Genomic DNA, 22,992 nt, shown 5'->3' with positions numbered 1-22,992 from the left:
TCTATTCCCAGCTCAGTTTTACCTACTCCTTCTTGACTGACAACTTCTATTCCTGAAGTCACACAGAATCAAGGGTGTCAGTCAAGCAGTTCTTCAGCTACTTTCACACTAGCGTTTTCTGGCGGACGTCACAATGCGTCGTTTTGTGAAAAAAACGCATCCTGCAAAATCTCCCGCAGGATGCGTTTTTTTCCCATAGACTTGTATTGACGACGCATCGCGACGGATTGTCACGCGTCATGCAACGGATGCGTCGGAATTTGGCGGCCCGTTGTCTGGAAGAAACGTTGATTGTAACGTTTTTTGTCTTCGTCGGGAAAACGTGTCACGACGCATCCTGCGGCATGCGTCGTTGGCTAGAATGAAAGCCTATGGGCGCAGGATCCGTCGTGACACGTCGTATGACGGAATGCAGCGCTGCAAAACTTTTTTTTTTACACAGGATTTTGTAGCCAATTCACCAGACACCCCCAAATCTATATAAACCTGGCCTGGGCCTTCATCCCCAAATGTGCCAGCAAGAAGTCAGAAGACTGCATCCAGTCAGCGTCCAGCTGCTATAAAACATAGCCAGAGGCCTGACTGTGCTGCCAGAAGCCAGCATCACGCTACAGCCTTCCAGCCAGTGTGAGTACTGCCATTTTTGCGTACGTCTGTGTGTGCGTGTGCATGTGTTTGTGTCTGTATGACGTACTGAAAACAGCCAGAGCTAAACTGAATACAGCCAGAGGCCTGCCAGCGTCCTGCACCAGCCAGCGTCCTGCCAGAGTCCAGCTCCAACCTGAGGCCTGCCACTGTGAAGCCAGCCAGCCAGCGTCCAGCTCCAGCCTGGGGCCTGCCAGCATCCAGACAGTGGGACTCCTGCCATTTTTTCGTGTGTCTGTGGGTGCATGTCTGTGTGCGTCTTTGTGTTTCGGTCTGCCTGTGTGCTTTTGTGCATCTGTGTGTGTTTGCATAGCCTGTGTGCTTTTGTGTGTGTGCATCTGTGTGTGTGTGTGTGTGTGCGCGTTATGCCTGCGCCTGTGTGCTTTTGTGCGTGTGCATTCGTTGTGCATGCACCTGTGTGCTTTCGTGCGTGCGTCTGGGTGATTGCGGGTGCATGCGTCTGTGCAACTGGGTGAGTGCACGTGCATTTTTTTTTTTTTAATGTGATGTATTTACCAAGTAGTGTGGTCTGTGCAACATGTGGTTTCAGTGTGTGAGCGTGTGTCTTGCGTGTGTTTGGTTTTTTTCTTTAAATTTTTGTTTTTTGTTTTATTGTTGAACCATTTCCAGTTGATGTACTTGTATTTAAAATAAATAGCATTTTAACTCCTAATTGTGATGTTAAAAAAAAAAAAATACAAATTTTCTTAAAAATGTCCGTAGTATCATTTCACAAACGTAAATTTTAACCTGGTGTATGTACAAATGGCCACACATGCAATACTGAGTTGGCTGAGGGTTTATTTTTTAAGAAAAAAGTTAATAGAAAATTTTTAAAGGGTTTATTTTCTTTTTTTAGTAATTTTTAAAGGGATATTTTAAAATCTCATATGTGGTCAATACATTTTCACATGGTGTTTAGCAGGGCTGTGGAGTCGGTAAGCCAAACCTGCGACTCCGACTCCTCAATTTCCCTTACACCGACTCCGACTGCAACTCCGACTCCACGACTCCGACTCCCACACATATTGCTTATATTTAAGTGAAAAATGTATTGTAGTACAATGTGAACCTCAGACATTTAATCATTTTTATGATCCCATAATCAAGATATTTAGATAGAACAGAATATATATTGGTGTACTACCCGGTTTTCATTCTTTTTGGTACAGATACGATATGGATAGACAGATATGGATAAATGGATAGATAGAGCAGATTTCTAATCTGCTTTTGCTATTGAAAACATTATCTAAGAGCTCAAAAACCTTTCAGGTGATGCGGTTTTTTAAATAGATGATAAGCTTTTGAAGCTGAAAAACGTATCCTCAAAAAACACAGGAAAAACGCTGTGTGTGAATGTAGCCTTAGATCAGGAATAGAACAGCCATTTATAGGACATTTCATAACTTTCCCAAATTCCTATGAAAAAATATTCAGCACATCCTGCATTGAATTACTGTACCCAATTTATTATATATTTTCGGAGTCGGTCCATTTTATACCGACTCCAACTCCGACTCCACCAAAATGAGCACCGACTCCGACTCCGACTCCGACTCCACAGCCCTGGTGTTTAGGCCTTTCAATTTTAAAGGGTTTTTTTTTATTTTTTTGTTTGGGTGGGTGGAAAAGGTTTCACAGCTTGCACATACTATTCAAGTAGGTAATCCTGCTCACACTGGTGTGACTTGGATCTATTTGTTTTTGGGTTTGTTTCTCAAAACTGTTGGTGTTGGCATCAGGGCTGTGGAGACGGTAAGCCACAGTTGCGACTCCGACTCAGACTCCTGGATTTTATCAGGCTCTGACTCCGACTCCGGCTCCGACTCCTTCATAAATGGCCAATTCATAACAACAAATTTACTGTTGTAAAATATTAAACATCGTGCTTATTCAGTTTCTCACCATCATATAAGTAATCAGACCACTTAGAGCAAAAACTACATTTATTAGAATACAATTAGAATATAGCAAATAACTTTTATAAACTTTTCTAAACTGTAAGTAAATATGCAATAAACACTTTTATGCAGTTAATAAGAAATCTATAAATTTGTCCTCAGAAAAAGTATTGCCTCTGTCAGATCCTCCTTCATGGATGCCCTCAAATCTGATCTAATTATTTTGAGAGCAGAGAACAACCTCTCTACACTAACTTGTGTTGGTGGCAAAGCAGTAACCACTCGGGCAACATCTCTGACAATGTCAGGATACAGAGGAATCGCTTGTTGCACTGTTATTTTTGATGAACGGTCAAATTTCTCAATTTCTTTTAGTGCACATGAAAAATTCTGCTGAAATGTACTGGCTGTGTTCCTTGATGGGGATGACTCTTCTTCTATGCGGGAACGCTTTGCACGGTCCTTGTGATCCAAATATTTTTCGAAATTAAATTCTTCATCAGTTGATGATGAGGGTGAAGATGTGGCAGGACGACCAAATTCTTCTTGTTCCTCCTGACTGTTCTGCAACCCTTTCATCCTTACTGCTATTTCAAACAGAGCTTCTTTTCCTTTACTTAGCTGTTGATCATCTAGAAGAATCCGATGCATTGGGTGTACATAAACAGCTGCCAAGAGAATGTTATTTTGTAATAGTAGCACCTCTCTCCATTTCATTGATGTAGCAATGCCACTTGCAATTAACCCTCCTCTTTGGGACAGGCGAAACATCAGGTTCTTCCACTCCTTTAAGAAAATACCTGGAGTTAAGTCCTCTGCTTGTAATTTTTTAGTCACTGTAAATGGGTGCTCTAGCAATTTTTCCAGCTCAGTCACCTGATTCCACTGACTTTCATTTAGCGTCAGTTGAGGGTTAGCCATGTCTACAAGAAAGGTTTTCAGTTCAACCAAGCACTGAATCATTAAGTAAGTACTGCCCCATCGTGTGGCTTGATCAATCATTGCCCCCTTTTCCAGCACGTCTCTTCAAAATTGAGTCAACTTTAGGGGTTCTGGCAACAGTAGCCAATTTTCTCACCTTGCCAATCAGTGCAGCAGCATGTCCTTCTTGCAGACTGTCTCTTATAGCCAGCTGTAGCGTATGCACAACACAGCGCATGTGATGAATGAAAGAACATATTGACACAGTTTCAACAAGATCATCTAAACTATCATGTTGCTGTTCATCTGAAGCAACTTCCGTTTGCTCCTCAGTTACAATACTGTGTTCCTCTATTTCAAACATTTCTGTGTCTGTGGACCCAGAATGTTCTTCTAGCTGCTGGTCACCATCATTACTCTCATTCATTAGCTTAATAGTACTTATCATATTCGAAGCATTGTCAGTTACGACAGAAAGAACTTGCTCTTTTTTAAGTTCATAGTCTTGCAGAACCTTTTCCACCAAGACCTGGAGAAACTCACTGGTGTGATGAGCTTTGGTGTCTTTTACTGCCAATGTCTTGGTAACTATTTCATTTTTGTCACAAACAAATCGGACATTGATGGCAAAATAGTTCACTCTGTGACGTGTGCAGGCATCCATTTTAAGAAACAGAAAGCGTCCCTTGAGAGTTTAAGTTCTTCCTTTTGTTTAAAAGCTTCTTCGATTACTAATTTTCTAATACTCTCTCTCTCCAGAGAAACACCAAGCTTGCGGGCCATTTCCCCATTCAGACACATAAAAGCTGGTCGTGAAAATAATGAAATAGGCACACTATCCTTTACAACAAGCTCTATGATCTGTTTTTTAAATGTATCTACTGTCATTGTCACAGTAACTTTGTCACTGACAAAATATCTTGCAACTGATGGCTGCAAAGTTCTCTGCTCCTTTGTTTGGCTGGAAGAGCTGGGCACTGGTTCATTGGTTGGGATGCAGTCTTTCTCATCCACTGCTTTCAGTACTTCTGGATGAAAGCGCTGTAAATGTCTCTTTAGATTAGAAGCTCTGGTAGGAGCATTTTTATCTTTGCCTGAATACGCACTCATCTTGGCTTCACAGCATTTGTTTTCGTCTGGATCATTTGTCATACACTGACAGACAATGTTTTCTATCTTGAGTGATGGTGAAATGTTCAAATACAGCTGATTTAATGTTATGCTTCTTTGACATTCTCAGGTTTTTAATTCTGCATTCACAATCCAAATGACAATTGTTTTTCCTAAAAACAATTGTACAAAATTATTGCCAGGTCGTACAACTGATATAGTGGTCAGTAATACTGTTATTATTCCTCATGTACTCACAGTTAACTGATGCAAAGTTTGTTGAAAGGATAATACTTCTTACAGTCTTCCTCTTCTGAGTAGCAGGCAGCTGTGAGATGCTTGGAAGACGCACACCTAGTATGATCTAGTCTAGAGGAGGAGCTTTACTACTAAGAATTTGCAACACATTTTCACTTTCAGTTTCATACATTGTAAGTAGGGGGGGTTGGGGCAGCATGAGGTTAACCAAGTATAAGATTAGATAAGGGCAGTGGAGAACAGTGACACACAAGAAGTAAGAAATGTCTCTATCTCCAGCAGAACTGCTTATCACTGTTGTTCATAGTTTGATAGAACATATATATTTGAGTAACATTTATAAAATTCATATGAAAGTTCAATTATGAAATATTAATACTTTTTTTTAAAGCTGGAGTCGGTACATTTCTACCGACTCCGACTCCAACCAAAACTAACTCCGACTCCACAGCCCTGGTTGGCATGCATGAACATTGCTCACATAATTGGAACAGGGTGGTTATTAAATATTTCACATTACCTGGTTTGTGGGGTGGGTCTAACTATAAATTCTTTTTACTTAGAGCCACCAGGGACCACTTTGCAAGCCACCAGGACCACCACGACTGCACACACAGCACGCCACTTTCCAGATGTAAGATTTGAAGACCCCAAATCTGCCAATTCAATGTGTATAGCAGATTACAATTGGCTTTTTACTTACAGAGCCACCAGGGACCACTTTGCAAGAATGTCCTCTTCTGATAGCCCTCCTCCAGAGCGACAGCGTGTAGCGGTAAGTTAAAAAATTTTTTAGTTTTTGGTGTCATAGTTAAAATTTCTGTTAATCACTATATGCATTAATTATGTTTTTTCAGGAAGCTGAAGCAGCCGAGGGCCTCTCAGAAGGGGACGAGTGTAGAAATACAAGGAACGGGCGCACAGAGTAAGTTGGGGCGAAACAGTTGCTTCACACATCGCAGTGCACCCAACACAAAATAGATCATCATACATCACTGTACACATACAACATATGCCTACAAAGATAATTCTTTTTCTTTTGTTTTAGTCTGCTGCACATTCTGGCCAACGCCATGAAGGTCCTCCCAGCCGCTCCCAGAGTCTGCGTCATCATCGCTGCAGCGGTCAGCCAGCAGTGAGTTGTTGTTTTTTTTTCTTTTTTCTCTTGGTAGTTTTGGGTTTCAGTGTACTAATTATGTATTTATTTTTTTTTCTCTTCACAGCGTGCTCGCGACTCAGATGTCGAGGACGGCGGCCTTGATGTGGACAGCCTCATCGAGGAGGTCCGCGAGCGGGAGCCACTGTGGAATATGACTGACCGCAGGCATGCTGATACACATGTGACCCGTCGGCTCTGGGAGGAAGTATGCCAAAATCTTTTGTCGAGGTGGGAGTACCTTCAGCCAAGGCAGCAGACTCAAGAATGTAAGAATTCACTTTTCAGTAATGTTTAGAGCTGAATGGAATGTATTGTAATTAACCTTTTTTTAATTTCATTCTTGTCTTCACAGGTGACAGGGTTAGGAAGCGGTGGCGGTCACTCAGGGATCGCTTCAAGAGGGAGTTTAACCAGGAGATGCATGCCCCGAGTGGCTCAGCAGGACGGAGAAGGACTCGGTATAAATACAGCCGTGCCGTGTCCTTCCTCAGGGAAACAATGCTGAGTAGAACGTAAGTATTCAACAGCCCATTGAATAAATCACCATGTTTACCTGTCTAACTTTTTTGGTTTCAGTCAGGGCTTTTTCCTATCAATATATTAATTTTTGTTTTTCCTATTTCACAGCACCGTCTGTAGCCATCGGGCGCCTGCATCTACCTTGGACCCCTCTGGAGCGATCTCTCAGGAGTCCGCCACCAAGGGCCACGTAGTTGTAACACTAAAAGTTTTATTCGAAAAAAATGACAAGATTTTGAATAAAAATTTCAAAAAAAAATTTAAATAAAATTTATTTTGGTTTAAATTCTTTGTTTCAGTGCCTTCATTTAGGTAAGCTGTTATGGTAACAAACAAAAGGTAAAAACAAATTACACACCACACGTTAAGGTATAACAAATTTGGTTTATTAGCAAAAGTATCAAACTTTTGGAAACTAATTAATAAAACTTGGTGTCAATAAAAACACTTTGTACAGAAACATAAATCACCGAGACATGAAATAAAGATCTCACACTATGTTGTCTTGCCAAGGAACCCTGCCTACAGGTGACACAAAATACTCTGCAAAGTGGTCCCTCATTCTGGAAACAGAACCTGCAGAGCGAACAGAGCTGCTTTGGTAATCCCACAAGGTTGTTTCTGAGCCTTCATCATCCACGGAAACAGGCTCCTTCTAAAGTACATAGTTATGCAGCACCACACAGGCCTTGACAACCTCATCCACTGTTTGTGTGTGCAGTGTTATGGCAGTTAGCAGAACTCCCACTTTGCGGTTAAAATTCCAAAAGCACACTCCACCACTCGTCTGGCTCGAGTTAAGCGGTAATTGAAGACTCTTTTGGTTCTGGTCAAGTCTCTGCTTGCATACGGTTTTAGTAAGTGTGGTGACCACTGGAATGCCTCATCACCAACACAGACATATGGCATAGATGGTCCAGTTGTTCCCAGGAGTGGTCTGGCTGGTGGAAAATCATACGTATCTCCATACAAACAACGGCCCATCGGAGAAGTTTTGAAGACTTGCGAGTCGTTGGACCGGCCATAGGCTCCAATATCCACAGACAGGAATTTTGAGTTGGCATCTGCTATGGCCATGAGTACTATAGAAAAGTACTTCTTGTAGTTAAAGTACTCTGAGCAAGATCCTGCCGGTTTAGCAATACGGATGTGTTTGCCATCTACGGCACCCAAGCAATTTGGGAAATGGCACAGTTTCTCAAAAAGTTCTGCACTTGTCAGCCAGATGTCCTTTGTCGGTTGTGGAATGTACTCCTGATGCAAGGTATCCCATATAGCCAGACAGGTCTCTTTCACAATTACGGAAATTGTAGATATTCCAAGGCGGAACTGGTAATGTAGTGAAGTTAGGGATTCTCCTGTAGCCAGGAAGCTGTGAAAAACAAAGAAAAATGTTAGTAAAAATTGCAAAGACCAACATAACATTTTTAAACAATTTACACAAATATTACATTTTTTTTTTATTTTTATTTTTATTTTTTTTTTTTAAAGTTTCAATAAATGGCACTGCGGAAATTTTTGTTCTGTTGGGATCCACATTAAAAACAGCATTTTTACATCTGTGCATTCCTATTATGGAGCATGTGTAAAACACTGGAATGGCCATAAACAATAAAAATATTAACATGCTGCAGAAAATGCAACGCAATTGTTCACTGCTGATGTGGTTTTCTATAAGTTAAAACATGTTTACATGACATTAAATATGAGCAATAAAAAAAAAAAAAAATAATAATAATAATAATAAGGCTTACCGCAGTGTCACCATCAGCCGCTCCGCCGGTGCGATGGAAAACCTCATGCGTGTGTTCTGCCTTCGGATGACATCCACAACTTGTTCCAGCAACAAATCAAAGTGCTCCTGCCTCATCTGAACATAATTAAAAAATTTGTCCAGGTTCTGCCGCAACTCCATGTAGAGAGTTGAATGGACGCCCCGAGTCATCCGTAGTTCATTTATAGGATGCATCCATAGTCGTCGCCGGCAACGTCGCTGCAGAAGAATCCTCCGTCTTGCTGCTACCTCTTTCTCCCAAACAATAATATCCAGCCGATTGGTCTCAAAAATCACATCAGTAACCATGTTCGCAATCCTCACAAGCACTCCTTCCATCTCTGCCACTTTCTCTAAACCCTGTCAAAGATGGGGTGTAAAAACAGTCAATATATAGTTTTCCCTATTTTCCAGTAGCCAATCACATTTGGGAGACTCCCATTTTTAGGCATGGAAAACGGATCCGGCATAAAAACGGATGAAATGGATGGTAAAAACGGACACAACGCATACAGTATTTCGACGGAACTGTCTAGCGGATTTGCGACGGATCCGTCGAAATACTGTATGCGTTGCATCCGTTTTTCACTATTTTTGACGCATCATACGTCGCGCCGACACATTGTGACGTCCGCCAGAAAACGCTAGTGTGAAAGAGGCCTTATTTGCACATCAATTCAGATGATGATCTCTCAGTAACGGACTGTCTTGATTTTAAGGTGAAAGCTTGCTGAAGATCAACCCTCTCAAACTGCATATTTTGGCTTGCAGGTCTTTCAAAGTTAAATCCATTGACACTTTTATATATATTCTACCGGCTGCTGCTTTCTTGAAAAATAAATGATTTAATACATGCGCAGATCCCGCCCCGCAGTGTGTTATGATGTATTCACACTGCAGGGCTGGGAATCTGGCGCCTGCGCAGCGAACAACTATAGCTGCTCCTGCCCCCATCTCCCTCCTCCTCTCTTTCCTCCCTTGGCAGCGTCTGATGAGCTGACCTGCCAGCTGAACTCCCCACATGCAGTTCACTATAGCTGGGGGCAGGCGCGGCTATAGATGCTCACTGCACAGGCGCCAGATTCCCAGCCCGCAGCGTGAATACATCATAACACACTGCAGAGCGGGATCTGGGGCCTCCGCAACACGCAGGCGCGATAGCCTGATGTCAGTTCCCGGGCAGAGTGCACTGCTCCCTGCATTATAAGCTAACTGAGAACCTCAACATTCTTCATATTTTATCCTTCACTTTTTCAGAGTTGGTTATAGTTATTTTTGATAAAACATTACCTCTTAAAGCAAAGAAGCCCTGCGTCATTTTGGTCTAGCAAGAAAACAGTACCACAACCTAAGGAAAAAAAAACACAAAGGGACTATATTTAAAGTTTGAGGTAAGGCTAATCAATTATACAAGCAAATGGACATTTTACTAAAAATAGGTCAATTGAAAATTATTACATACAACTTAAAGCGAACCTGTAAGCAGAGTTTTGTTAAACAAACTACAGGCATTGTCAGGCTTGGCAGAGTAAAACGGATTAAAATGATACCTGGGGTGAAGAAATCTAGTTGTCCTTGAGTAAACAGTGTTAGGGTCCCGTTACATTTAGCGATGCACCAGCGATCCCGACAATGATACGACCTGGTCAGGATCGCTGGTGCATCGCTAAATGGTCGTCAGTGAGCTGCCAAACAGGCAGATCTCACCAGTGATGCAGCAGCGATAAGCGATCCGTCGGCGGTCACGCTTAACTGTCACACCACAGCGATGATGACGATTTCCGCCTGCGTCCATGCGTCGCTAGTTGGCACCAGCAGGACGCCAAAGAGGAAAAAATGGCCCAGGACATTCGAGCGCGATCTACAATATCCAGCGGGGGGGGGGGCGGTCACAGGTACGTGTCACAGGTAGCGAGATTTCTGTTGCGTCACAAAATCGGTGACGCTTTAGCGATATCGCTAGCGATCTCGCTATGTGAAAAGGGGGCTTTAGAAGTTTTCAGTTAATGAGAAGGAGATGCTCATGATCTAGGGAGGGACTATAGGCAGAGTCTTATCTTCCTGCTCTAGGTCAGAGAAACCAAGGAAAGATCTGCCCACAGGCTGCCCCGAGCACGGGCATCTCAGTAACTGAAAACTTCTAACACAGAATACACAAGACTGAAATTGAAACCTGGTGTGAAGAAAACAATCAGTTTAACAATGCCAACCTGACAATGCAGGTAGTTTACGTATAAATAATAATTATTAATAATAAGAGGGTTGGAAGATAAGAAAATTAAAATTGACCACAGATGGAACGATTTGGCCCCAAATCTGAACATCACTGTGTCATATTTCTGCCCCTGAAGGGTTAGGCTACGTTCCCACAATGAGTTCTTGGTGAGTTTTCCACATAGCATATTTTCGAAAAAATGAAAGTAACATGTTTTACTTAATGGGTGCAGAAAATCTGCAACAACAAAAACTCACCAAAGCTCATCGTGACAACATAGCCTTAGTCTTTTCTTTCACAACAAATATATAGAGAGTTGTGTTCGAAAGTTTACATACCCCGGCAGAATATTTGCTTTCTTGGCCTTTCAGAGAATATGAATGGTGACACCAAAACTTTTTCTCCACTCATGGTTAGTGGTTGGGTGAAGCCATTTACTGTCAAACTACAGTGTTTTCTTTTTAAATCATAATGACAACCCAAAACATCCAAATGGCCCTGATCAAAAGTTTACATACCCCATTTCTTAATACCGTTTCATCAATGACAGTTTGAAGTCTTTTGTGATATCTTATGTTCGATTTTCTGCGGCTGCATGATTTGCGGTTGTTAGACAACCTCAACACATGTGGGGATTACCTGTTACGCAATCCCCGCATGTGTTGAGGCTGTTTAGCAGCCATAAATCATGTAGCCGCAGAAAATCAAACTTAATATACGAGCACGTCCATATGCTCAGATAATGTGCTATCCGAGCATGTTCGCTCACCCCTAATCTTAAGGCAAGCACCTCCAAAAGGCCTCCACCAGCATTTGTCACATAAGGTATGCCACAATTTTTTTATGAGTTTGTTGGAAGGGCTTGTGTGTGAAAATCGCAAAAACACCTTCATGAATAGGACCCTGAGGTTTTTTTGAGGCGGTCAAAGACGACATGTTTTCTAGTGGAAACCATTTAAGGAAACATTTCTTGTTTGTACAGTTTGTTTCTTTCCTGAAGCAGTTTTGAAGAGCTTTTCAAGCATTTTTGGGGTACGTGCATATGCATACTACAGATTCCAAGTGAAAAACAAAAACAAAACACAAAACAAATATCCTGGAATAAAAACGTAAAAAAATATATATATTGCAAAAATTGCATGAAGGTAGTAATAATAGTAATAAGGGTATTTAGTTAACATAATTTTGATCAAAATAATGTAGAAGCCATCCCGCCACGTCACGGCAACCCTTGTGGGACAGTCCTAACTTTTGTATTTAAAACCTTTCCACTTGTCAAGTGACGTAAATGTGAACAAGGACAGAGGGACTGAGCCACCAGTAATAGTATAGGCCAGACAGGATGGATTTTCCAACTCAGAAACAGGGCGGTCACACCCTTATATGCACAGAATGCACAATGAAACAATTGAGAAACTGGGTCTGAGCAGAAAAAGTAAATTAATGTGCATGCAAAATGTAATTGCATATGAACACATGACCTTTACACAGAGAAAAACAAAAACAAAACACAAAACAAATATCCTGGAACAAAAAAGTGTTTTGCTTTTCTCTGTGTAAAGGTCATGTGTTCATATGCAATTACATTTTGCATGAACATTAATTTACTTTTTCTGCTCAGACCCAGTTTCTCAATTGTTTCATTGTGCATTCTGTGCATATAAGGGTGTGACCGCCCTGTTTCTGAGTTGGAAAATCCATCCTGTCTGGCCTATACTATTACTGGTGGCTCAGTCCCTCTCTCCTTGTTCACATTTACGTCACTTGACAAGTGGAAAGGTTTTAAATACAAAAGTTAGGACTGTCCCACAAGGGTTGCCGTGACGTGGCGGGATGGCTTCTACATTATTTTGATCAAAATTATGTTAACTAAATACCCTTATTATTACTATTATTACTACCTTCATGCAATTTTTGCAATATATATATTTTTTTACTTTTTTATTCCAGGATATTTGTTTTGTGTTTTGTTTTTGTTTTTCTCTGTGTAAAGGTCATGTGTTCATATGCAATTACATTTTGCATGAACATTAATTTACTTTTTCTGCTCAGACCCAGTTTCTCAATTGTTTCATTGTGCATTCTGTGCATATAAGGGTGTAACCGCCCTGTTTCTGAGTTGGAAAATCCATCCTGTCTGGCCTATACTATTACTGGTGGCTCAGTCCCTCTCTCCTTGTTCACATTTACGTCACTTGACAAGTGGAAAGGTTTTAAATACAAAAGTTAGGACTGTCCCACAAGGGTTGCCGTGACGTGGCGGGATGGCTTCTACATTATTTTGATCAAAATTATGTTAACTAAATACCCTTATTATTACTATTATTACTACCTTCATGCAATTTTTGCAATATATATATTTTTTTACTTTTTTATTCCAGGATATTTGTTTTGTGTTTTGTTTTTCTCTGTGTAAAGGTCATGTGTTCATATGCAATTACATTTTGCATGCACATTAATTTACTTTTTCTGCTCAGACCCAGTTTCTCAATAGATTCCAAGTGAAAAAGTGACATACGGCCAGCACAAAGAGCAAATATAGCACACAGCAACATAAAAACAACATTGCTGTGCACATGCTCTGACAGATGTCATTCCTTTTAAAGAAACACTTCCATAAAGATTTTTTTTTCACCCCTTAGTGATGGGGCCAATTTAATTTCTGACCAATGTCACTTTATGTGGTGATAACTCAACTTCAATAAATCCCATTGACTTTGAGACTGTTTTTCGTGGCACATTATACTTTATGATAATGGTAATTTTAGGTTGATATATTTTGTGTTTATTCATAAAAAAATTTCAGAAATTTGACAAAAATGTAAAAAAAATTCAAACTTTGAATGATTATCCCTTTAATCCAAATAGTCATACCACACACATACATTAACCCCTTTCTGACATCTGACGAACTATCCCGTCCAGGTGTCCTGGGCCCGTATGCCCAAGGACAGGATAGTACGTCATCGCGATCAGCCGTGCTCATGGAGGGAGCGCAGCTGATCGCGGCCGGGTGTCAGCTGACTGCAGCCGGGTGTCAGCTGATTATCACAGCTGACACCCGTCACTATGTGCCATGAGCGATCACGGACTGCTCCCAGCACATTTACTCCCGGAACACTGCGATCAAACATGATCGCAATGTACCAAGGGCACAGGGAAGAATCGCGCAGGGAGGGGGCTCCCTGCATGCTTCCCTGAAATCCTTGAAACAACGCGTCTGAGGGCCTCCTCCCTGCAGGCCCCCGGATCTAAGATGGCTTCCGGGTCCTGCAGTGAGGTAGCTTTCTCAGTGCCTGCTGAGAAGCCTCCTGCACTGCCTGTCCCCCGGGACAATGTAATAAAGTAAAAAATAAAAAAAACCATGTCTAAAAACTATTTTTAAAAAAATGCCTAAATAGATTATAAAAAATTTTCCCTAATAAAATATTTTTTTCTGTATTTTTTTTATAGTATTGCCCCGTCCATAACGGCCTGCCCTATAAAACTGTCCCACTAGTTAACCCCTTTAGTGAACCCCTTCAAAAAAAAAGGTAAAAAAAAAAAAAACCAATGCTTTATCATCATACCGCCAAACAAAAATAAAGTGCAATTGCACGCGATCAAAAAGATGGATATAAATAAACACGGTACCGCTGAAAACGTCATCTTGTCCTGCAAAAAACGAGACATAATACAGCATCATCAGTGAAAAAGTTAAGAAGTTATAGCTCGCAGAATAAAGCAATGCAAAAATAATTTTTTTATATAAAATTGTTTTTACTGTATAAAAGCGCCAAAACATAAAAAATAATATAAATGAGGTATCGCTGTAATCGTACTGACCCGATTAATAAAACTGCTTTATCAATTTTACCAAATGCGTAACGGTATAAACGCCCTCCCCCAAAAGAAATTAACGAATTGCTGGTTTTTGTTCATTCTGAATCCCAAAAATCGGAATAAATAGTGATCAAAAAATGTAATGTGCCCGAAAATGGTAACAATAAAAACATCAACTCGTCCTGCAAAAAATAAGACCTCACATGACTCGGTGGGTCAAAATATGGAAAAATTATAGCTCTCAAAATGTGGTGATGCAAAAACTATTTTTTGCAATAAAAAGTGTCTTTTAGCGTGTGACAGCTGCCAAACATAAAAATCCGCTATAAATAGTAAATCAGACCCCCCTTTATCACCCCCTTAGTTAGGGAAAAATAACAAAATTTAAAAAAAATGTATTTATTTCCATTTTCCCATTAGGGTTAGGGTTTGGATTAGGGTTAGGCCGGTGTCACACTGGCGAGGAATACAGGTGCGTGAGAGGCGCAAAAAGCACGCATTAGACACGGACCAATGATTCTCTATGGGGTCACTCGCACCAGGCGTATATTTCTCCTCCGTATCCTCCGCTCTGTGCCACTCGCAGCATGCTGCGATTGTCAGCGTACTACACCCGTAGCACGCCAATGCAAGTCTATGGGTGCGCAAAAAATACGGATTACACACTGAACACACGTGTGACCTGCGAGCAATACGCAGGTCTTTTGGCTGGTGAACAGGAAATGGGCCAATCCATCATCAGGAAGCGTAGACATGCAAATGACCTCAAAAACCGCTCCAGACATCCAGGAAGTACGCCTCCACGGAGTACAGCAGCAGCATGGCGCCCACTTACATAAATGTGGAGATGCTAATTGTGCTGGTGCAGGAGCGTCCAGAAATATGGGACCCACGCGACGCAAACTATGCGAACCGCACAAGAAAGGAGGCGTCATGGAGGCGCATCTGTCGCCAGATGTACCATGACTTCGGTGACAGACCACGTGATGAGCAGCAGAAAATTCGTAAGTGCACCCATAAAAATGTAATTAACGTTAGCGCGCGCTATAAAATGACTCTACAATCAGCCCCCCCCTTCCTGGGCATGTAATTTTAGCCTCATGAGGCCGTTACATTAGGATGTGACACGTGGCTTCACACAGCCATAATTAGGGGTTTAGGCCACAAGCTCCTCATCCTCCTAGCCACAAAAATTAGTTTCAGGGGAGCTAATGAGACCCTGGGTATCGGCCCAATTACATATGCCACCATGGGTAGAACGCACACCCCATAAGGCCCAATGCCTAGACTACTGTTTGAAAATGTGACCTCTCAAATATGTGATTTTGACAATCTTTCCTGTCACATTGCAGCGGAAGATGTGATGAAACGGTGGAGAAGCATCCGGGACCAGTACCGCCGGGAACGCCAGCAGCGGTCCAGGAGTGGGGATGCTGGCCATGTCAAGCGGAAATATATATATTATGACCGGCTGAACTTCCTCGCCCCAATTCTGGCTCTGAGACCGTAAGTACATACCTCACACCACATGACACAAAAACATTACACAAATACTTTACAGGGACAAAAATATTGATGTATTTTTGCCTCTGTTCTATTTCATAACAGAACTCAATCCAACCTTACGGATCGAGGAACGGCCTCAAAGGCAGAGCCCATTATAGATCCTGTAGGGGATGAGGTGGCTGGCCCATCTTCTCCCCCTACAAGAAGGATGTCTGAAGAGGAGGCATCACAAGAGCACACAATGGCTGCCCGACACAACACACCACCAGGACGGTCTGCAGCTGCAACCTCACCCATCCTGGAAGAGATGGGCAACTTGAGCAGCAGCCCAACTGCCCAGATCAGGCCCTCCCCACAGGCTGCTCTAGCAACACGGCGAATAAGAAGGCGGCGCCAGGTCGCCATTCAAGAGAGCAGGACCAATGTGGACACTGGGGTGCTGAATTACTTGTCCAGAGTCACTACAGATGATGGTGAGGAGGCCTATGCACGTAGCCTCACCCTTTATCTCTGTGCCCTTACCCGTGAGGTCAGGCTCCGTATTAGGGGGTGTATTCAGATCCTGCTTGATGCAAGCACCCCCCCCCAATACCCCATATGAGGTTTTTGAATTTCTGGAGAGGTGGCAGCTGTCACCAAGAAATTTAATGCGCATGAGACCATCCACACAGATGCTTGCTCAAGCAGGGTCTGAACAGCCCCTAATACGTGGGCCAACACCTCAACCCCTTCCTCCCCCTACCCATCCTTCTATTCCGCAGCCCCAAATGTCTTCATCAAGCCAACCCCACCAATATGGCCACTTGTACCCACCCAGTGTTGGAGGCTGGTCCCAACCTGGTTGGGGACGATCTGGCTATCTTGGTGGGTATGAGCCAAGGGCCTACCATAGCCAACAAGAAGCCCCTCACCATCATCATTATTACTCTGGCCAGTATCACCAACAGGCCCAGGAGGCTGGACAACAACAGCATCATGGGCAACAGTATGGCCCCACACAGGGCGATGTTGGCCACAATGTCCAGCAGCACCCACAGGCTGTTCCTCCCCGTTCCCCTTCCCCTACATATGAGGATTTATGAATCAAAACTTTGGAGATGTCCAGTGACATGTAACTGGTGCTTCTAATCTAGACAAAAAAACAGGTGTTCTCCTTCACCAACATTTAGAACATAATTTAACACTCACATTTGTAAACAATGTTTTCCAAACATATGAAACAATCCATCATGACAGGCAACGCTACCTCACGCCTTTCACACAGATATTACATGTGTGTATAAAAGAGAATATTTAAATGCGCTATACTGTTACCTGAAAGGATGAAAATACACTAACCACTTGCTAATGCATAGGAAAGGCGTGCTTGCCTTTAGTTAAGTAGTCAACTTTGTTATTAGCATTCTCTAGTAAACCAATTTGAGGCGACCAGCATTCACAATATCACGCTCTCTCTATGTATTAACAAGTGAGTTTTGTATTTTCATCCTTTCCAGTATAGCATGCTTAAATATTGTCTGTTCTACAGACAGGTAATATCTGTGTGAAAGCTGTGAGGTAGCCTTGCCTGTCATGGTGGAATCTTTCTATGTTTGGAAAACATTATGAGGAAATGTGAGTGTTATCTTATTGACTTTATTTTGGTGATGGAGCTCACCCTTTGTTGCCTAATCCAGGTTAATGTAGGCATGCAGCAATGTTGTTATTGCATAATGTTTGTTGCAGTTTTTTTCTGGTATGTTAATGTTACATCAAGTTAACGAAGGCCCAAAGGGTCATTTTGGCCATTGCCAAATTTGTGTTAAGGCAAAATTATGTTTGCCTTTAAGCAAAACCCCAAAAAAAAAGGCAAAACTAAAAATTTGTCTACTCTAGTTAACGTCTCTGTGTGATTTCTCACTATCCCTCACAACATACTAACAGACACCAACCAATGCAAAGAAACACACATAGAATCATAAAAAGGCTTGAGTAATATATATTTAGACACACTTTGACCAAAAAAAAAATTAGACCATAGACACAGCATTCTCTTGCCAAGAAGTAACCCCCTCAGGTGAGATAAAGTAATTAGTGAATATATCACGCACTTTGAGGCCAGAGAGCGGTCTACGTTGAGGGATGATAGGTGGTCTCACCCTGCGCACATTGTCCGGCCTACGCACAACACCATCAGAGGAGGAGCAATCATGTATCCTGGTGAAGTTATGCAGAACAACACAGGCTTTCACAACTTCATTCACATTTTTCTCACTCAACTGAATGGCAGACTGGAGTACCCGCCATTTGGCACAAAGAATCCCAAAGGAACACTCCACCAGTCGCCTAGCACGTGATAGGCGCAAGTTAAAAATTCTGCACCTGTGGTCAAGGTTGCGCCGGGGATATGGCCTCATGACATTACGCGATAACTGAAAGGCCTCATCTGCCACAAGGACATAAGGGACTGATTGTTCGGGGGAGCCTGGTAGCTGGCGTGGTGGTGGTAGATCCAACTGGTTGGTGCGTAGCCGCCGACCCATTATGGAAGTATTGAAGACTCTAGAGTCTCCCGTCCTTCCATAGGCCCCAATGTCAACAATTATAAACTTGTATTGAGGGTCTACCAGAGCCAACAATACAACAGAAAAGTATTGCTTATAATTGAAGAATTGGGTCCCTGAGTTCGGCGGCTTACGCACCCTGATATGTTTGCCATCCAGGGCCCCAATACAATTTGGAAACTGGCAGTCCTCCTCAAAGTCCCTTGAAATCCTTAACCAGTCTTCCATCCTGGGCTCGGGTAGGAACACCTGATGGAGTCTTGTGCAGAAATCTGCACATGTAGACCTCACTATGCCTGAAATGGTGGACTTTCCAATGAGAAACTCATGGTGGAGGGCGGCATAAGACAGGCCAGTGGACAGGAAGCTGTAGAACAACAGAAATAGTCCAGGTTAGAATGGCTAAAGTAAAAAAAAAAAATCAGTTACATGCCGACCAAACTTGGTAGGACATGAGAGAGAACAACACACACATATTTGGTGGCACAATGAATAAGTGATATGCAGTACATATTAGATGTAACATTGTGCTGTGTCAGGTGAAACATATTTTGAGTAAGATGAGGGTATTAAACATTGTCCAAGAAGGCCAAAAAACATAAATTAACACACACATTATGAACATAGAGAATGTGGTTGTGGAGTACATACCGTATTGTGAGTAGAAGTCGCTCCTCTGCAGATATGGCTTGGCGCATCCTAGTGTCCTGAAATGTGATCCCAGGGCGCACTGTCTCCAAGAGGCGATCAAATGTGGAAATGCTCATTCGACAGTACTGGTAAAATTTGTCCGGATGCTCCCGCAGAGACGAATAGAGGCGGTGAAAATGCCCTCTTGTGAGTCGTTGCCTCAAAAGTGGATGTACCCACATGCGTCTCCTCCTCTGCGGATCCACTATCACAGGATATGGTTGGCCAAAGCGCCGTGACAAAAGTCAGGTAAAGAGAACCTGCTCAATTGTATTGAATGTCAGACCCTCTGCCATGCTGCACAAAGAACACCAACACACCTCGTGAAAGCAAGGTGAGAAATGTACAGAATGTAGGCAGCCACCTGTTTCTGAGTGTCTAAATAGGGTGCAGGCTAATGATTTAAATTGTTTGCAGGCCTCAAAACCGTTAAATGTCCATTTTGCAAGGCTGCGAGAAAATCTCGCCATACGGATTGCATACGGAGACACACATGCGCAAAATACGCGACCTCACCTTGCTTACGGATGACCTACGGACCACTATTTAGTGGTCATTGATCCGTATTACGCATGTAAAATACGGAGCGTATTTTGCGCAGGTTAGTGTGACTACAGCCTTAGGGTTGGAGTTAGAATTGGGGCGTTTCCACTGTTCAGGCACATCATGTGCTTTCCAAACGCGACATGGCATCTGATCTCAATTCCAGCCAATTCTGCGTTGAAAAAGTCAAATGGTGCTCCTTCCCTTCCAAGCTCTGCCATGCGCCCAAACAGTGGTTTACCCCCCACAAAAGTTAAATGTTCATTTTCTTGTTTTAAACATTCAAAAAATTCCTGTGAAGCACCTGAAAGGTTACTGAACTTGTGGAATGTGGTTTTGAGCACCTTAAAGGGTGCAGTTTTTAGAATGGTGTCACTTTTGGGTATTTTCTATCATATAAACTCCTCAAAGTGACATCAAATGTGATGTGGTCCCTAAAAAAAAAAAAAAAAAAAAAAAAAATGGTGTTGTAAAAATGAGAGATCGCTGGTCAACTTTTAACCCTTTGGGTATGTGCACAAGCTGTGGACTCTGCTGCGGATCCGCAGCGGATTTGGCCCTGCAGATCCGCAGCAGTTCCGCATAGTACAGTACAATGTTAGCCAATGTGATTTCAAATCCGCAGTGCACATGCTGCGTTTTTTTCCTCGCGGATTTGCTGGGGTTTTAAATCCGCAGCATGTCATTTCTTCCTGCTGATTCCGCAGCGGTTTTCCACCTGTTCCATTGTCCAGGTGTCAAAACGCAGGCAAATCCACAGATAAACCGCAGGTAACTTTACCTGCAAATCCACGTGGAAAAATCCGCAGGGTGTGCATTCACCCTTAGGCTGTGTGCACACGCTGCCGATTTGGTGCGGATTCATCCGCGCGGATTTTGTAAAATCCGCAGGTGAAACCGCAGGTCAAAAGACCTGCGGTTTTACCTGTGGATTGCTCTGCGGTTTGGCCCTGCGGTTTTTCATCTCCTCAATGGAGGAGATGGCAAACCGCAGGGGAATCCGCAGAAAGAATTGACATGTCAATTCTTTCTGCGGATTGAAAACCGCGGAAAATTCCGCACCGTCTGCACTGCGGTTTTTGATTCCCATAGGGAATCATTGTACTGTACACCGCAGCAAAAACTGCTGCGGGTCCGCAGCGGCCAAAACCGCTGCGGAACCGCAGCAAAATCCGCAGCGTGTGCACACAGCCTTATAACTTCCTAACAAAAAAATAAAATTTTGGTTCCAAAATTGTGCTGATGTAAAGTAAACGTGGGAAATGTTGTTACTTATTAAGTATCTTGTGTGCCATATCTGTGATTTAAGGGCATAAAAATTCAAAGTTGAAAAATTGCTAAATTTTCGCCAAATTTCTGTTTTTTTTTCACAAAGAAACACAAGTTATATCAAAGAAATTTAACCACTAACAAGAGGTACACTATGTCACAAGAAAATGTCAGAATCACCGGTATCCGTGGAAGCGTTTCAGAGTTATTACCTCATAAAGGGACAGTGGTCAGAATTGTAGAAATTTGCCTGGTCATTAACATGCAAACCACCCTTGGGGGTAAATGGGTTAATAAACATTTCCCTCATGCCTGCTTTACATCAGCACCATTTTTAAAACGCTAATGTATTTTGTTAGGCTTTTAGGAGGTTTAAAAATGTAGCAATAATTTTTCAAGGAAATTTACAGATTTTATATTTTTGAGGGACCTATCCAGGTTTGAAGTGACTTTGTGGGTGCTATATGTTGGAAAAACCCAAACATGATACCATTTTAAAAACAGCACCCCCTGACATATTGAAAACTTCTGTCAGAGTTTATTAACTCTTCAGGTAATTATCAGGAATTAGTGCAATGTGTGGTATAGCAGGAATGAAAAAGTGCTTGTTTACCACCTAAATGTCGCTAACTTCTGAACCGACCGCTAGAGCCGGGAGACGCTAAAGGGCCTGGCACACTAAGCGATATCGCTAGCAATATCGCTATAACGGTCTGGTTTTTGTGACGTAGCAGCGATATCACTAGCGATATCGCTATGTGTGATACTTACCTCCGACCGGCTCCCCCGCTGGTTATCGCTGATCGCGCAAGATCGGCTGGGTCCATTTCTCGTCGTCAGCTTCCTGCTGGGCTTCATGTGGCGGCGACGAGCGACGCGTGGACGTGGGCGGGCGTCTTCATCGTCTCGTCTGACAGGTAAGTAGCGACCCCCGACCGCTGCTATGTCGCTGGTGAGATCTGCCTGTATGGCAGCTCACTAGCAAACACTTAGCGATGCACCAGCGATCCTGACCGCGTCATATCGCTGGTGCACCGCTAAGTGTGACAGTACCTTAAGGCCACTATTTGGCCATAAACTGCTTTGGCAAACAAAGGGACGACACAATCATGATCTCGGAGTGTCAATTAGATTATAGCAGAAGGCCTAACAATCTATTAACCATTTAATTGATGTAGTCACTTTTGACAGCAGCAATATTAAGGGGTTAAACAAATATGGACGGTGTCAACACTGATCGTTTGTGATACAGCAAGTTGTCAGCTATAGTGTACAAGCCGACAGCTGCTGGATTGTCACCTGTATGGGGATGATATTCTCTTATATCTCAGGTCAGTAAAAAGATGTATTGGTGGTCATTAAGGGGTTAAATGAATCTGTATGTGCATGTATTTTAATATACTCACCTACCACTGCTCTTCTCTCCAGTGTCCAGCACTGCTCCACTTCTCAGTGACAAAACCATACTTCAGACTCTCCGACTTATTTTGTGTGAGCCGGACATATGGCTTCAAATTTCCATCTATGGAGTCTAGTTCTGACGCTCCATAGGTTTACATTACAAAAGCCACTTCTGGGTCACACAGAGCTCAGAGTGACCTGGAGAATATGCAGAGCGGTGACTGAGAAGAGGAGCAGAACGGATCAGGGAGAGTGTGGAGGTAGGGGAGGATCTTCAGACACACACACTATGTATGCATATGCACAGATTTAGATTTAAAAAAAATTTAAAGCTTCTTTAAGCGCTTAAGGGTTTGGAAACATTGAAGAATTTAAAATAATCTAGAAACCTAGAAGAATTTCCCTGAAGCAGTCTCTACTCAAAAACGTATTGCTTTGCAATGTGGGAGGCAGAAGAGGTGGTGGGCGGTGGAGTGGAGGGTTGGGCAGGGACTGTAGGAGCAGATGATGTTGATGGAAAGTGGTACGGGGAAGGAGTTTGGTGCGGGGAAGGAGTTTGGTGCGGGGAAGGAGTTTGGTGCGGGGAAGGAGTTTGGTGCGGGGAAGGAGTTTGGTGCGGGGAAGGAGTTTGGTGCGGGGAAGGATGCTGGTATGTAATAGGAGGGGGAGGATGGAAAGTGGCTGGAGGGGGTGCAGATGTAATAGGAGGGGGA

At 42.7% G+C, this 22,992-nt stretch overlaps 1 protein-coding gene and 1 long non-coding RNA gene across 6 annotated transcripts in view; one reads left to right on the top strand and one right to left on the bottom strand.

Annotated features, from left to right (window-relative positions):
- Positions 1-22,992, bottom strand: part of PEX7 (peroxisomal biogenesis factor 7) — a 350,516-nt gene that overhangs the window by 322,997 nt on the left and 4,527 nt on the right. For 2 of the 4 annotated variants that reach the window (XM_073575890.1, XM_073575893.1), the window contains exon 2: positions 9,581-9,638. The exons of 1 other annotated variant lie outside the window; for it this stretch is intronic. In XM_073575890.1, the coding sequence (XP_073431991.1) occupies positions 9,581-9,638 (58 nt within the window). Of the gene's footprint in view, positions 1-6,880; positions 7,889-8,270; positions 8,651-9,580; positions 9,639-22,992 lie in introns of those variants that run through there. One more of the 4 variants, XM_073575889.1, reaches the window with a different exon arrangement.
- Positions 5,281-6,788, top strand: LOC141089463 (uncharacterized). 2 transcript variants are annotated; one of them, XR_012232299.1, is made up of 5 exons: positions 5,281-5,472; positions 5,544-5,613; positions 5,696-5,763; positions 5,887-6,509; positions 6,625-6,788. It is a non-coding gene; the product is annotated as an uncharacterized lncRNA (long non-coding RNA). The 2 variants fall into 2 exon arrangements; XR_012232298.1 differs by having other exon boundaries at positions 5,887-6,787.

Source organism: Dendrobates tinctorius, unplaced genomic scaffold (assembly GCF_039654945.1).
Source record: "Dendrobates tinctorius isolate UK_male_01 unplaced genomic scaffold, ASM3965494v1 ptg000046l, whole genome shotgun sequence".
Taxonomy (NCBI): domain Eukaryota; kingdom Metazoa; phylum Chordata; class Amphibia; order Anura; family Dendrobatidae; genus Dendrobates; species Dendrobates tinctorius.
This window is presented reverse-complemented; position numbering and strand designations above follow the sequence as displayed.